This window comes from Salvelinus sp. IW2-2015, linkage group LG14, assembly GCF_002910315.2.
Source record: "Salvelinus sp. IW2-2015 linkage group LG14, ASM291031v2, whole genome shotgun sequence".
Lineage (NCBI taxonomy): Eukaryota > Metazoa > Chordata > Actinopteri > Salmoniformes > Salmonidae > Salvelinus > Salvelinus sp. IW2-2015.
Genome location: NC_036854.1, coordinates 6,097,677 through 6,114,062, shown reverse-complemented (window position 1 = coordinate 6,114,062; position 16,386 = coordinate 6,097,677). Strand labels below are relative to the sequence as shown.

The 16,386-nt window shown below is 42.8% G+C and overlaps 1 protein-coding gene across 1 annotated transcript in view; it reads left to right on the top strand.

Moving 5' to 3' along the window:
• The window catches only part of LOC111973367 (collagen alpha-1(XII) chain-like), a 101,403-nt gene that overhangs the window by 29,776 nt on the left and 55,241 nt on the right, over nt 1-16,386 (top strand). Inside the window, exons 19-33 of the mRNA XM_070446482.1 lie at nt 109-228; nt 780-944; nt 1,135-1,281; nt 2,002-2,141; nt 6,477-6,609; nt 8,341-8,486; nt 9,246-9,375; nt 9,943-10,079; nt 11,241-11,370; nt 11,901-12,040; nt 12,206-12,338; nt 12,472-12,492; nt 13,122-13,261; nt 15,489-15,618; nt 15,830-15,978. Coding sequence (XP_070302583.1) covers nt 109-228; nt 780-944; nt 1,135-1,281; nt 2,002-2,141; nt 6,477-6,609; nt 8,341-8,486; nt 9,246-9,375; nt 9,943-10,079; nt 11,241-11,370; nt 11,901-12,040; nt 12,206-12,338; nt 12,472-12,492; nt 13,122-13,261; nt 15,489-15,618; nt 15,830-15,978 — 1,961 coding nt within the window. The remainder of the gene's footprint in view (nt 1-108; nt 229-779; nt 945-1,134; nt 1,282-2,001; nt 2,142-6,476; nt 6,610-8,340; nt 8,487-9,245; nt 9,376-9,942; nt 10,080-11,240; nt 11,371-11,900; nt 12,041-12,205; nt 12,339-12,471; nt 12,493-13,121; nt 13,262-15,488; nt 15,619-15,829; nt 15,979-16,386) is intronic.

Here is a 16,386-nt window from a genome sequence, read left to right as displayed (position 1 = left end):
TTGAGTTTGATCTGGACTTGATGCCATAATTGAAAATCAATGTTATATTCTGAACAATCACTTTGATTGGAGGTAGGTATAGTCTCATGCTGTTGTGTGTGTCTCCAGGTATGGTTCAGTACAGTGGAGACCCCAAGACTGAGTGGCATTTGAATGCCCACTCAACCCGGGATGGTCTGCTCAAAGCTGTGGCTGACCTGCCCTACAAAGGGGGAAACACCATGACAGGTGACGTATCATCAAATGAAGGGATAACTCCGAGCTGTCATCTGTTTTTAAAAAACCTAACCTAACTTAACTTACCTTAAAATAACTTCACTTAACTTAATCATGATAAAAGTCCAAGGCAGATGTTTTTATCTCAATATCAAATCATTTCGGGCTAACAATTAAGTGCCCAGTGTGATTGTTTTAAATGAAAATGGTAAAAAATAAACAAAAATAGCTTCTTAGCAAAGATTAATTTCTCAACCAATAATTTGTGTAGGACTGTCTGGGAGAGGTCTGAGTTGGGGAGGGGAAAACTGAAAACTATCTGTTATTTTCAGAGAGGTTTGGAACTCTCTAGCCTTAGTCTATTAACTAATTTACCGCCTAATGATGTCACCAGGAAGGCCAAAACTCCATCCCACCAAAACAGTCTTTTCAAACAGCTCTTACACTAAAATGGCATTATCATAATTTTCATAATTTCACAGTATTATTCCAACTTGTGGAAATTATATAAAATAATATACTGCACTGGGCCTCTAAACAATCTCTCGAATGTCTCTCTGTAGGTATGGCCTTGAACTATATCCTCACGAACAACTTCAAGTCCAACGTGGGACTGCGTAAGGACTCGCGCAAGATCGGTGTGCTCATCACTGACGGCAAGTCGCAGGACGAGATCATCACCAACTCCCAGGTGCTCAGGGATGAGAACATCGAGCTCTACGCCATCGGTGAGTGACACTCCTAGTGTATAACTCTAAATCTGTCATGGTTCAGCTAACCACCAGGTCGTGACCATGTCAAGTGAAAACAGACATTTTACAATGCGAAGGTTTTCAACGCTTGGACTGCATGAAAAAGACAGAGTCTTTTTGTCCAGACCCCACATATGTTAATATTGTGGTGTTGTGTGACTTTTAGGTGTGAAGAACGCTGATGAGAATGAGTTAAGATCCATTGCCTCCGACCCAGATGAGATTCACATGTACAATGTGAATGATTTCTCCTTCCTGCTGGACATAGTGGATGAGCTCACCATCAACCTCTGTAACAGTGTGAAGGGTCCAGGTACTGTAAGGCCATCTCTCTCTCTCTCTAATTCTCTCTCTTTCTCTCTCTCTCTCTCTCTCTCTCTCTCTAACTCTTTCCCAATCACTGAGAGAAACATGGATTTGTGAAGCAATGCTCAACTTAAAGTTTTGCTATTGTAAAATGATTCCCCTGAGTCAAGCTGTGTATTGTACTTGGTACAGCGGTTAGGGGTCTTTCTAATCTAATATGCCAAAAGCAGCACAGATGGCAGAGAGCAGGCATTAGAAAGCAATTTAATCTGTCACCGAGAACAAGCTGTACTGATATCTCCCATCAGTTGCATAAATGGATTAGCATAGAAGGTAGAGAATAGCAATAAGAGCAGCATGATTGATGAGACGAGCCAATAAAAGGACGGATTGAACGCCAACACTTGGATTTTGTCTCGAAGGTTGCCTCACACACTTGATAAATTGAGTTTCTTCACTTATGTTACATAAGGTCCACCCATTTGATGGAAACTTTCGTTTTTTGGACGCACTCCTGTCCTTAAATCAAATTTAGGAGGAAACACAATGGTGATTTATCACACGGGGAGGGAAACTATTTCCTAAAGAAGACTTTTGTCTGATATATAGAAACAGCTCCAACAGCCCTGTGACAATGAGGCTAAGGTGTTCGGGAGAGATTTGTGAGAGTGTTCAGTGCATTAAATATTTGACGTGTTTGCTCACATTCCCGCCGCTTCTCGTGCAGGGGGCCTGGACCCGCCCACTAACCTGGTGACCTCCGAGGTAACCCACCACTCATTCCGTGCTACCTGGACCGGGCCTGAAGGTCCTGTGGAAAAATTCCGCATCGACTACATGCCCGTGGTGGGAGGAATCACCGAACAGGTAAGCCTATAGCCTACAGTACTGTACCTCACTTACCTCACCTCTCCAAGTTCAGCACATCTCTCCAAGTTTACTGCATTTGAACTGAAGAGCGTCAGCTCTCACAGCTCTCACACCTGGTTTAGATACAGTACACTCAAAATCGAATCAAATCAAGTTTATTGGTCGTATACACAGTTTAGCAGATGTAGCGGGTGCAGCGGAATGCTTATGTTACTAGTGCTAACAATGCAGTAAAATGTCAAACAGTACACAATAATAATAATAATAATAATAATAACAATAATAATAATAATAATAATAATACAAATTGAATAAATAAGTCAAGAAATGTCGGAACGAATCCAATTAATATCCAAATAGCACTGTAACAGTAATCCAAATGCGATCTATATGTAAATACACCGGATGAATTTACACAATATATACTACGAATGTTATGTACAGCGTTAGAGACTGTATATTAGAGTGATCTATCGAAAGAATCCAGTATATAAATAAATATTGCGGCGTGTATAAACAATTGAACTAAAATGCAATGTACAGTAGTAGAACTAATAGAATGAGCTATGTTGAGAATACAGTATGTGTAAGAGGGTGCGTACTGGCGGCAGAGAAGTCAGACGCAAGGGAGAACTGTGTTTCCAGCGGCGCAGTTTATTAGACAAAAACTCACCGGGAAACATAACAGATATAACAAATGGGTACAATAGCCTACGCACGCCAGGACAAACGTGCACAAACACTTACAAAGAACAATCACCGAGGGGAAACAGAGGGTTAAATACACAACATGTAATTGATGGGATTGGAACCAGGTGTGATGGAAGACAAGACAAAACCAATGGAAAATGAAAAGTGGATCAGCGATGGCTAGAAGGTCGGTGACTTCGACCGCCGAACACCGCCCGAACAAGGAGAGGGACCAACTTCGGCGGAAGTCGTGACAGTATATAAATACGCAGTACAAAACCCCATGTCAAAATGGATAGAATTGCAGGAAATTAGCTTCAAATTTTCGACTGCCTGAGGAGCGGCAGCGGGAGCGCTGCTCCTATAAAATATTAGCTCAAAAGTATTGTTGAGCTCCTCCACCTAAATATAAACAGTACCAAACATGAGTACCAGCACCTATTTCAGTCCAAGTCAAGCACTGTATGTATGTGAATGGTGTGTATAGACAGTATATGAATAGAAAAGGTGTGTACAGCAGTAGTTATATAGGATGAGCCATGACTAGAATACAGTATATACATATGAAGTCTATCAGTATCGGTGAAGTGAGAATGTTATAGAGGCGTAAATATCATACCCCCAAAAAATATTCTAACCTCCCCTTTTATTGGTAATGGTGAGAAGTTAGCATGTCTTGGTTGGTATGATCTTTGTGCCTCTGTAACATTCTCACTCATCACTATTAACGATTCATTCATCATTATCCGTAATCATGGTAGCATCCACATTCATGTAGAAGTATTCAGAAACATATTAGTTTGTTATTTACAATAAAAGTTTCTCCAAAATGACACAATTCATTGTTTACCATACATTTCTATTGGGCACAACATAATCTGGAACATAATCTGGAACATAATCTGGAACATAACCAAAACAAATTGCAAATGCATCCAACAAATTTGTAGAGTCACAAGCTGGATGTAGTCATTGCGCTCTGGGAATATGGGAACAAATGCTAAACTTTTGACTACTTTAATACAAATGTAAGACATTTTGTCCAAATACTTTTTACCTCGTGAAATGGAGGGACTAGATACATAAAGTGCTTTAATTTCTAAACATTAAAACAGATATGTTTGAAAATACCCTCAAATTAAAGGTGACTTTCTGTACTGTCGCCTAATATGAAACATTTGATTGAAATCCTAATGCTGGAGCCAAATGAAATGTTTTGCTTCACTGTCCAAATAAATATGCAGTCGAGTGTATGACAGAGAATTGGCTGTATTATTCATTTTGTTCTGAATGCCTCTCTCAGACCTCCATGGTTCGTCTTGCCAGAGTTGATCAGGGCCACTTTGGCAGCGGCCTCATTTCACTCTGTTTATCCAGGAGTTTCTGAAGGAGGAACTGCCTTCTATGCTGCCTAACAGGAGATTTCATGGTTATCAAGTGTTATCCACAGTGAATTGTTTGCTTAAATCCACCTAGTTGTCATCATCGAGCCGTTTCATCATGTTGATCAGATTCATTTGGCTCTCTTCACACCCTTGAGAAGTGGACAACAGTGGCTGAGGCAGACCTGCATTCAGTTTCACTTAACCTTCCGTCATTTATGTCCTTAGAAATACAGGAATGGATCTATTCCATGCTTTGCTTTCATTGGCCCTCGTCAGGGTTTGGGTGGTTCTAGTGAGCCCTGTCTGAAAGCGAGACCAAAGACTTTCCACTAGGCCTCAACCTAAGACCAGACCCAGTCAGTTTAATAATACATTGCATTTTAAGCACTTTTCTTGACTCCCAAAGACACTTTTCATACACAATAAAATCAGCAGGATAAAAAGCAATAAGTATTTAAAAGTACACTCAACATGAGGACAGACTAACCATGGAGTACACTAAACATGATAACAGATTAACCAGGTGTGTGAACTAGACAGAGGATAAAAGCTAAGACAACAGAGAATGTGGGTAAGCCCGTGTGAAGCGGTGTGTCTTTAGTGTGGAGGTGAATATGTGTATGGATTGTGAGGTTCTGACATGGAGAGGGAGGGAGTTCCAGTTTTGGGGGGCTGAACTGCTAAATCCCGGTCTCACATGGAGCAGAGCCTGGTGCGAGGGATGGTGATGAGGCTAGTGTCAGAGGAGCGCAGTGAACAGGTGGGAGTGTAGGTGTGCGGAAGTGAGTGCTTTGTAGGTGAGCATGAGCAATTTAAGGAGGGACCTATTTTGAACTGGGGCCAATGGAATTTGATGAGGGTGGGGGTGATGTCTGATGTGGTCTGATGTGGTCTGATGTGTGTGAGGACTCCTGCAGCTGAATTTTGAATATGTTGAAGTCTGTACTGTGTTTTAGCGGGGAGTCCATAGAGAATGGCGAACACAGTAGTCCAGGCGTGATAAAACAAAGGCGTGAATGAAGGTTTCAGCATTCGTTTCAGCATTGGGGTCAGTGAGAGAGGGTCTGAGTTGTAAGATGTTTTTGAGGTGGAAGAAGGGTGATGTTCTGGACGTGGGGTTGAAATTACAGAGTGGGGTCAAATGTAACACCAAGGTTCCTGACTGTGGAGTTGGTGTGGATGATGCAGCCGTTAATTGTCATGTTGAGTTCGCCTAGATTCTTGATGAGGGAGTTGGGGCCCATGAGCATGATCTCTGTTTTTGTCGTCGTTTGAGTTTTAAAAAGTTATTGGTCATCCAAGTTTTCAATTCACGGAGACAGTCTACAACAGAGGAGGGTGACATAGTGGAGTTGGGGTTTGTGTGGATGTGGATTCGTGTGTCATCTGCATAACAGTGGAATCTGAGTTCAAATTGACAGAGGATCTGGCCAAGGGATAGCATGTAAATACTAAACAGCAATGGACCTAACACTGAGCCTTGTGGGACACCTTGTGATACAGGGGCAGGGGCAGGGGCAGACCTGCAGTTGCCACATTAGACAAACTGTTGTCTATCAGATATATAGGAGTGGAACTAGGCAAGGAGTGTTCCGGAAACTCCAAGAAGCCTCTCCATGCGGTCAGTTAAAATATAATGGCACATGCTGCAATATATATCACATGCTGCAGACAAGCCCAGGAGGATAAGGATGAAGATGTTGACAGCATCAGCAGCACAGAGGAGGTTGTTCACTACCTTTGCCAAGGCAGTTTCAGTGCAATGCATAGCCCGGAAGCCTGACTGGAAGGGTTCGGAAAGTTCATGAGAGGCCATGTGTTGAAGGGGAGGTTTGAGATAGGCCTGTAGTTTAGACTTGTTACATAACTTCTCCTGCTAGAAACGGATTATTGGCTATCCATCCATTCTCCCTCATTTCAAATGCTTGCATTGGACCCCAAAAAGCTTCTTCACACAAATAAATCAGATTTCACTTTGCATTTGATGATATGTGCTCCGTTATTTTGGATAGCCCTCTGAAATTTTGAAGAGAGAGTATGTGTGCGAGAAGATGTTAGTTTTGTTTTGGGTTTCCTAAATGTGTGCCGTATTAGTTGGAACATTTGCTTTTGACCTGCTGTAATTCCAATATAATCCCATGACGAATCTGAGGTTGCTGTTTATTTTCTGCTCAGCTTTTTGGATCATCATCCTGTTATACTTGGATTTTGAGGTGGGGTTTCCTGCATAACGACCGTGTTCCTTTGCACTCCTCAGATGATTGTCGATGGGACGGTCACCACTGTGGTCCTGACCAAGCTGACCCCTCTGACTGAGTATGCGATCAACGTCTTCTCTGTGACCGGAGGGGAGACCAGCGAAGAGCCACTGAAGGGCACTGAAACCACCTGTAAGTGTTGCAGCTGTTCTGCTCCCTCTCCTCTCTGTTTTGTATTCCCCTTTCTCTGTTTCCTCACACAACCTCGTCCCAATTACCCAGAGTAAATCTTGTAATCACTTCCTGGAAAGGTGGCCCGGTTCAGCCAATCCAATAGCCTTATTTGGAAGTTGAATGACTCACCAGAGCTTCAGTGATACACAGGAAGTGAAATGAGATGAGTTTCACAAAGACGTCTGTCGGTTGCCCTCAGGGATGATTAAAAGGGAGCTTTAATGTGGGGATAGCAACGCCGCTCCAAGGAGTTCCACTGGTGTAGGAGCGCATGTTTCATTACGGTATACAATGCTGAAATTAGCTACATCCCCGCCCTCCATGCTCATTAGGCTGTTTTAAATGGGTTGAACATGGATGGAACTTGTTTATGTTGCTCTTAGTGGCGTATTAAACAATGTTGTTTACACCACCAGGGTTATATTGGGTGTATATCTGATTGGTGGCAGTAAAGTGTTAAAGAACAAGTTCCCATAAGGTTTCCCATTGGAAAAGGCACAAGTGGGGACTTCTTATGAGGAGAATAACCATTGTTCTCTCATTCTTGGCCTCATTAAAAGTGTCTTAAGAAAACTGACATAATTTCACATGATGGTTAAATACACTGACCACTTTCATTGTTCTATTTGTACTTAATAGTGGACGTTGTTACTTTTTGAAATGTGTCCCTTTGATTTACATGGTGGATGTTCTAAGATATTTCTCACTCTCATAAAGCATGGTTATTGTTTTGTCGCCCGCCACTTGGACACCGCAATAGTAGGGTGAGATCACCATAGTTTCCTTTATATGTCAGTTTAAGCTAACACGTTGATCAGTGGTGGAAAACGTATTCAATTGTCATACTTGAGTAAAATCATTTAATAGAAAATGACTCAAGTAAAAGTCACCCAGTAAAATACTAAATGAGTAAAAGATTTTAAGTATTTTGTTTTAAATATACTTAAGTATCAAAGTAAATGGAATTGCCAAAATATACTTAAGTATCAAAAGTCAAAGTAAAAGTATAAATCATTTCAAATTCCTAATATTAATTTATTACATCATTTTTATTTACAGATAGCCAGGGGCACATTCCAACACAATTTACAAACAAAGCATTTGTGTTTAGTGAGCCCGCCAGATAAGAGGCAGTAGGGATGACCATGGATGTTCTTTTAATAAGAGTGTGAATTGGACCATTTTCCTGTCAAAATGAAATGAGTACTTTTCAGTTCCAGGGAAAATGTATGGAGTAAAAAGTACATTATTTCTTTAGGAATGTAGATGAAGTAAAAGTTGGGAAAAATATTAGTAAATTACAGATAATCCCAAAAAACGACTTAAACTACTCGTACTTCAAAGTATTTTTACTTAAGTACTTTTCACCACTGACGTTTGCATCCCAAGTGGCACACTATTCCCTATAATAGTGCACTATTCTTGACCAGAGCCCTCCTGTGTAATCTGTTAGTGTGGCTCAGCCGTAAACACTGAGATGTGGGTGGCTGGGTTGTGTTGTGGATGTCAATAGACTAGAGTTAGGTGGGTAGCTGTGGTTGTAGGTTTTCCAACATTTCCAGAAGATGGGCAGGGAATCTGCTCTCCTGATGTTAGGGTGGAGCTTGTTCCACTATTGGGGTGCCAGGATAGAGGAGAGCTTCGACTGGTGGTGACTAACTGTGGGTTTCCTACCTGCTCTCTCCACAGTGCCACTACCCGGGGTGATCAAGTTGACTGTGTACGACGAGACCATGACCACCTTTAAGGTGAAGTGGGAGAAGGCTGAAGGGGCGACAGGCTATATGCTGCTCTACCGTGCCATCAATGCCACTGTGCCCACTGTGGAGAAAGAGGTGAGTAGGAGAACACACACACACACACACACACACACACACACACACACACACACACACACACACACACACACACACACACACACACACACACACACACACACACACACACACACACACACACACACACACACACACACACACACACACACACACACACACACATCCTGGTGGAGGACGCGTTGGATAGGAGCTCCATGTGCATGATCAGCATATCCCCATCCAGTTCAGCATATCCCCATCCAGTTTATAACTCCTTGAAGCCAAGGCCTCTGCTAGTGGGGCCTTACTCATTCCAGATGGCAATATGATGATCTCTGCACAGAGCAGGAAGTGGACGTTTACAGTGGTGTTCAGGCAAGGCCTACAAAAAAACAGACCCTTTGGACCCATCGGGTAATGGGAAGGACGAGCTCATGCTGACCCTGTGCAGATGATTTTTTCACCAGTGAAGTCATTGAGATGATATTAACCAAACAAAATCTCAACAAATGCTGTATATTTTGAACTGCAGGCTTCTGTAAGGGCTGGCAAGACGTAGTGTACCCTTTAGAGGGATTTCAGTATGGACTGAAGGCAGCAAGGCAGGCATACCTTAAGAGACACACAGTTAGTGCTGTTAACCAGGTGTTCAAAAAGTGTCCTTTTGACAAGTCCTGTCTTGTTGTTTTGTTCCCCTTTGTCGTCCGGCCTGCTCTAACACTCTCTCTCTCTCTCCCTCTCCACTTCCCCCCTCTCCTGCCTCCCCTTGCTGTGCAGGTACGAGTTGGGGCAGATGTGAATGATGTTCAGCTGAAGGAGCTTATCACCGACACAGCGTATACACTCACCCTGTTCGCCCTACATGGAGTGGCAGCCAGCAACCCCCTCATAGACCAAGGAGTCACCTGTATGTTCCTCTTTTCTCTGTCTCTCTTTGTGTCTCTCTCTCTCTTTGTCTCTCTCTCTCTCTCCTTCTGTCTCTCTCTCTTAAATTTAAGGTGCTTTATTGGCATGGGAAACATATGTCTATATTGCCGAAGCAAGTTAAATAAATAATACACACAAGTTAAATATACAATAAATAATGAACAGTAAACATCACACTCACAAAAGTTCCAAAAGAATAAAGACATTTCAAATGCCATATTATGTCTATATACAGTGTTGTAACGATGTGCAAATAGTTAAAGTACAAAATGGAACATAAACAAACATAAATATGGGTTGTATTTACAATGGTATTTGTTCTTCACTGGTTGCCCTTGTTGCAGTGATGGCACACTGGTATTTCACCCAATAGATATGGGAGTTTATCAACATCTCTTTCTCCCACCATGACCCTATAGAACTGTGTACTACCTTACAATACAAATGGGTCTAAGACTCACTAACTTTCACTCCCTTGCCCCCTCTACCACACTCTCTCCTTCCTTCCTCCCTCTCTATCCCTTTCTCTGTCATTCCTCTTACCCAGTGCCCTTGCCACCATCGGGTAATCTGAGGATCACTGGTGTCACCCATAGCACCATGAAGCTCAGATGGGACGCCTCCCCGGGGAAAGTCCTCAAGTACATCATCACCTACAAGCCAGATGAAGGAGAGCTCAAAGAGGTAACACTAGCACCACACATTTAAACAGGCTCCTGTTGCGAATATAGAATTGTCCTTTCAATTTGAATGGTTTTGAAACACAATCTCCAGCTACAGCAATAAATAACATGTATGGTTAAGCCCTATGGGCCCTGGTCAAAAGTAGTGCACTATATAGGGAATAGGGTGTCATTTAGGACACACAGATACTGTCCTCAAGGTTCTACAGTGGTGCCATGAGGTCATGGGAAAAGTGTTAGTGAGGAACTCAACGTTCTCTATGATAGCTTAGCTGTTTAGGGAAGGCCACTGAAGTCAGTGGGTTATAATGGCAGCCCTTTCAGTAGACTGGGATCTTGACTCCATGGGCAGGCCAGCACACGTCGATGTGGGGAAAGAAGCCTACTGGCAGTCAGAGAAGACCCTGGCCCCAGCACCCAGCCACAGACTCAGAGATATATCACTGGCGTCACTCGTCATCATTTCTCACTTACATTTAAGAGACCGCCAAGCTGTGAAGAAAGCTGAAAATTGATGTTGAAGGAGGTGTCTCTTTGGACACCCCCAAAAGAACCTCCAGAAATGACTGATGGATGAGCTATGGGTCTCCACTGGATACATCCAACCAGATCCTCTCATGGATAACATCTGAAGGCTGCTGTCTCCGAAGTAGCCTCTCTCTGTGGATTTATGTTCTAAGGTCTGCCCTGTCGGTTGCCACAGATTTTTCCTCTACGTTACAATTGGAGAACTATCGCTGTTATGGACACCTTTTTCTTGATTTTTTTTCTCTCTAAGTTTTGAAGTGGAAACTGAATTGAAAGAGACATTTATCCACATTTCTGCTGGAAGCTTTTTGACTTCAAGGGTTTTTCCTACCATTAAACATCCTCTGGAATTACCAATATAGCCTTAGGACTTTTCTAGGGACACGTACCATTATTCATAAGGCTTTTCTCAAATGCTCTGATGACGTTTAGAAGTAACAAGGAAAGAAATTGGAGAGAAGAAAGAGGGGGATTTTCACTTTGAGAACATTGTATTGGTTAACATCAATGTTCAAAATGGGACAATCAGAGTTTCTGTTAATGTTAGTAGTGGTAGTTCATTCTAGTTGTTCAGCAAAAATACGGTTGTTAATTGTTTGTTGATCCTAAAATCCTAATACCCATTTTCTGCCAGGTTGAAGTCAATGGTGATATAACATTCCTGCCTCTTACCAACCTCATCTCTCAATCTGAGTACGACGTTGCTGTCACCCCAGTTTACGACGAAGGCGTTGGAAACTCGATGCTTGGACAAGCCATTACAGGTACACAATCGTTTGTGTGATTTATCATTTGGCTGACGAGCAGTCGATTAGAGATGAATGTGTCTGTATGGTGAGAATTGAGTGTGTCTGTATGGTGAGAATTGAGTCTACAGATCCCCCTTGGATTCAGCCTCTCCTCAGTCATTTGTCTTTCTAGATGAAGCCCAAACATGAAGCCACTGTTCCCTGAGGGTGTGTGTGTGTGTGTGTGTGTGTGTGTGTGTGTGTGTGTATGTGTGAGTCTAGTTAATTGTATATGGGCCGACAAACTTTGTGTGTTTGTGTGTCTGCTGTCACTCACTGCATGGGGCCTTCTTCATCATTAATCACAGATGATTTGAGGAAATTTTGTCTTCCACACACGCAAAAACCCATTTGTTGACGATTGATCCACAAAATGGACTCGCAGCAAAAATGTTCCTCACATGGTTCGCAGCCCCTCTGACGAATGAAATGGCCTTGCCTCATCTCTCAGGACTTCCTCATAATAATCACGTCTCCCTCTCGCACATCTCCGTCCATGTGCACAGATGTTGTTCCTGCCCCGCAGAATCTGAAGTTGTCCGAGGTGACCCAGACCTCGTTCAGGGCCACCTGGGAACACGGGGCCCCTGACGTGGCCCTCTACCGAATTGGCTGGACCAAGAAGGGAGAGAACAACTTCCAATATGTACGTTGATCAAGTGGCTAGCCGACGGTGATTGTTGACTGGACTATCTACTGCTATAGAGCGGACAGGATTGAATGGAGTGGTGAAATGTGACTGTTTATGCTTTCTCTCTCTTTCTCTTTCCCTCTCCCTTTCTCACTCCCCCCCTCCCCCTCCCCTCTCCAGTCTATCCTGAACAGTGATGAAACGTCCCATAATCTGGAGAACCTGGACCCGGACACCCTGTATGATGTCACCGTCACGGCCATCTACCCAGACGAGTCAGAGAGTGAGGACCTGATTGGCAGCCAGCGCACATGTAGGTTTACCCTTCTCTTCTTCTCCTCTGTCATCCTCCTATCAATTCCATTCATGTTTTCCAGTTAGACCACAGATGTGGTCCACAGCGTATTGAAATAACCTGTTGTTCTCTTAACGTTCTCTTTTTCCAGTGTTAAAGATGACCACACCCGGTATGTTATTTGAAACGGAGAAGGACATTGTCATTGTAATATTCATGACCTTAATTATTATGGTAATGCAAACGATAATGAAAGTGTTGTTGATGGAAAACACACTTAAAAAAATAATAATCTGCATGTGCATTGATGTGCCTTTAAAGAGCTGCAAATTTCAAAGTGGGACTACTGACCCGCAGGGACCGGACGTTCCACCACAGACACCTCATTGTCAACCATTCGTCATAATATCATTTCTCATGTCATTTAATGTCGTTTTTCATGCCGCAACGTTGTCATTCCTCATGTCTTTAATGTCAAGCCTCATCATGTCACAATGTCTTCTTTATCAATGTCCCCATCATTGGAAATGCATGTGCCATATTTAATGGTAACCTTACCGGCTGCTTCACTCTCCTTTTGTGTCGCTTATGTGTACTTCATCACCAAATCATGTGTCCTCGTCACCAAATCATGTGTTCTCATCATCTCACCCCCCATCATTACCGTCATTGCTTCATCCAGCTTCATGACCCCCAAGTGATCATTGGGAATTGGTAAAGGCTGTGTCATGTGCCCTGCAGCCATTTTATATACATGACCACTGTCTTGGGTCAGTGTATTGATTTGTAATGTGTTCCTAGCTCCCACTGGACCTCCGCAGAACTTGCAGGTGTTCAACGCGACCACGGTCACTCTGACAGTGAAGTGGGACCACGCCCCAGGCCCCGTCCAGAACTATAAGATCTCCTTCCAAACTGTGGCAGGAGGCAAAGCTCTCTCAGTAAGTCACACACCCTCCAGTAGTTGCTTGAAAAATTTGAATAATTACTAACTAAGAGTGTATTTTGAGCAACTGATAAGCTTTGGCCGCCCATGATGTCCTGACTACTAAATCCTTTAACTTGATTAATTATGCCTTCTGGGTATGATATCTCTCAGTTTACTCACCTATAATTTAGAGTAGGTTGTTCTTACTTTCTGGTCTGCAAGTGAGTGGTGATGTTAGTTGTTATCAGTGTAATTTCTCCAATGTGCCTGAAGTAGTTTAACCCCAATGATGAAACTGGGAAAATCTGTGCATCAGTACTTCTTAAGGCCAACAGGTAAACAGCCCAAAACCTTAAAGGGATAGTTCACCCAAATTACAAAATAAAATATTGGTTTCCTTAACCTGTAAGCAATCTATGCGTTGGTTTAGTTTCCCTGGCACTGTTTCCACATGCTAACGTTTGAGCATTTATGGCACAAATCTCATTCAAATCATGGGACCGATGTTAGCATTTTTTGCACATCATGTTAAAATCATCTGTAAGTGACTTTCAACAATACATTTGAGATACTTTTGGATGATTTGGACGTGACGTGCAAAAAAGGCTAATATCGGTCCCATGACATCAATGGGATTTGTGCCACAAATGCTACAATGTTAGCATGTGGAAATAGTGCCAGGAAAACTAAACCAAAGAATGGATTGCTGTCATATATTTTCCATAGACTGCTTACAGGGTAACGAAACCAATATGTCATTTTGTAATTCGGCCAAACTGTGCCTTTAAAGTCAAAGGGCTAAATCCGTGTGCATAGAAGTACTGAAGCATCTCTGAATTGGTTCATTGTGACATGAAATCCCTTTCCTCTTGGGACCCACTAGTGGTCTCCCCCCACTGACAAGAGTAGGAAGTAGTAGTCCTGTGTGGCACAGTTGGCAGAGCGTGGCTCTTGCAACGCCAGGTCTGTGGGTTCAATTCCCACAGGGGACCAGAATTAAAATTTATGCACTCACTACTGTAAGTGTAAAATGTAAATGTAGTAACAACAGGCTCTTTTGTCTTCCTGCACATCGTTAGTTTGACATTTGATTATGACATTGTCTTCCTATCCGGTCTGTTTGTGTACTTACTGTATCTGGCAGCCAAGCCCACATTCCTAACTGATAAGTTAATTGTGAGCAGCGACGGAAATTGCTTGGGAATTCCTTTAGGAACTTTTTGGGGTCTTTCGGTTGACAATGCGCTAATATGAAAAGAATTTGGCTAGTTAAACATTTTTTCTAAGTGTCTCTGAGAAGTTATGACAGGGCACCCCAAACAAGGTGTCAGTTCTCTAAACCGTGATCTCAACATGACACTATGGGACAGAGCTGTTGCATGTATATCCGATCCCATCATAGCACATTATTGCTATTATAGTACTGTATCTCTGTAGACATAAAACAGTATGGAGACATCTGCTGCTGTGGGTCTGAAGACTTGTTGATTTAACATAAGCCATATAAGCCAGGCATGACATTCACACTTGGGTGATGTGAGGATCCTCAAGTGCCTTTCTCTGATATGATGGTTTAGGGATGTCAAAGTACAAACAGTGGATGTGTTGCTTAGGGGATATGCTAAGTAGATATGTCAGATATAAGCGAATACAATGGAAATTGCATTGTATGTCTTCCGCTCAATGGCTTTAGAGCTTCCTGCTGTCAATAGTTGTTGCTCACTGTAGTGCCCATTAACCGGCATGATGTTGCAACATAAAAGGCTTCCATGATGTCCAGTGTCCCTCAAGACCATTTCGTCTTCCCTTTTATACACTACTTGTTGATGAACAGAGTAGTGTGAGAAAGGCAATTGTTTTCTCCTAAGGTGTTTGAATGAGCAACCCTGTTCACGCAAATGGCATCAGGTAAACAAATTATTCATGTATTGGTTGATTATAGAGAAACTCAATTGCTGCTTTGATAGAGTTGGAGTTGACATTGGTCACGTTTGGATGGCTTCCCCGCGACAGTGTAGAAGAACTCTGCTTGGCCTCAACTGCCGAGGTAGCTAGCCAGTGAGCTTCATGGCATTTTGTCTCAGAGCCGAGGAAAGCGCTAACCATCGAAACAGTGTTACTTGTCATCCATCTGTCAGCCCTTTATAATGAGCTGCTCTTTTAACTTTGAAGTGAGATGTTCTATCCTCCCAGAGACATAGGAAAAGACTCTGACTGTTGACATGTTGTCTCCCAAACAGACCCAGGTAGGAGGGAAGAAGAACAGTGTCGTCCTCCAGAAGCTAACGCCTGACACTCCCTACTCTGTCACCGTGGCTGCCATTTACCCCAGCGGAGAGGCCAAAGACATCTCAGGCCGAGGAAAGACCAGTAAGTGTACCCGACGACAGGAACTCTGGAACCATCAGACATATAAAAAGGCCAGAGAACACGCACAACATTCTCCCAATAGATGTATAATTTTAGAGTACAATCAATAGAGAAGACAAGAGGATTTTGACTTCAGTTCAATCAATATAATAACCAGAATATACAGTAAAATGTTTGAAACCCCATATTAAAGACATTTGGTTTTATCCAGAGCCTCTTGGTGGAGTAAAGAACCTGCAGGTGATCAACCCCACCATGACCACCCTGAACGTGAAATGGGAGGCGGCCGACGGGAAAGTGAAAGAATACAAAGTCCTCTATGTACCTGCTGCCGGCGGAGATGAGAGCATGGTAGGCATGGTAGGACCGGTAGGAAGCATCTCAGCTTACAGTTAGCTGACTGTGTAGAAAATACTCCAACAATTCACATCCAAAAATAAGAAATAGCATACCAATGTATTGTGTGATATTGTTTGTTTTATGAAACACAAAATATGGTAAACAACTACAGTGTCTTCAGTCAAACAGGGTTGTATAGGCATGTTGGCAGTCGTTAATAGTTGGGTTGTGTTTGTGTAATGTAAAGGAGACTGTGGCTGCCACTGCCACCACCACGGTTCTGGAAGGCCTCCTGCCAGACACCCTCTACACCGTCTCACTGGTGCCTGTCTATGAAGTGGGAGATGGACAGAAACAGTCTGAGAACGGAAAGACAAGTAAGACTGGCTGACATCTAAGTCTAAAGATCGTTAAAGATCTTCTAAAGAT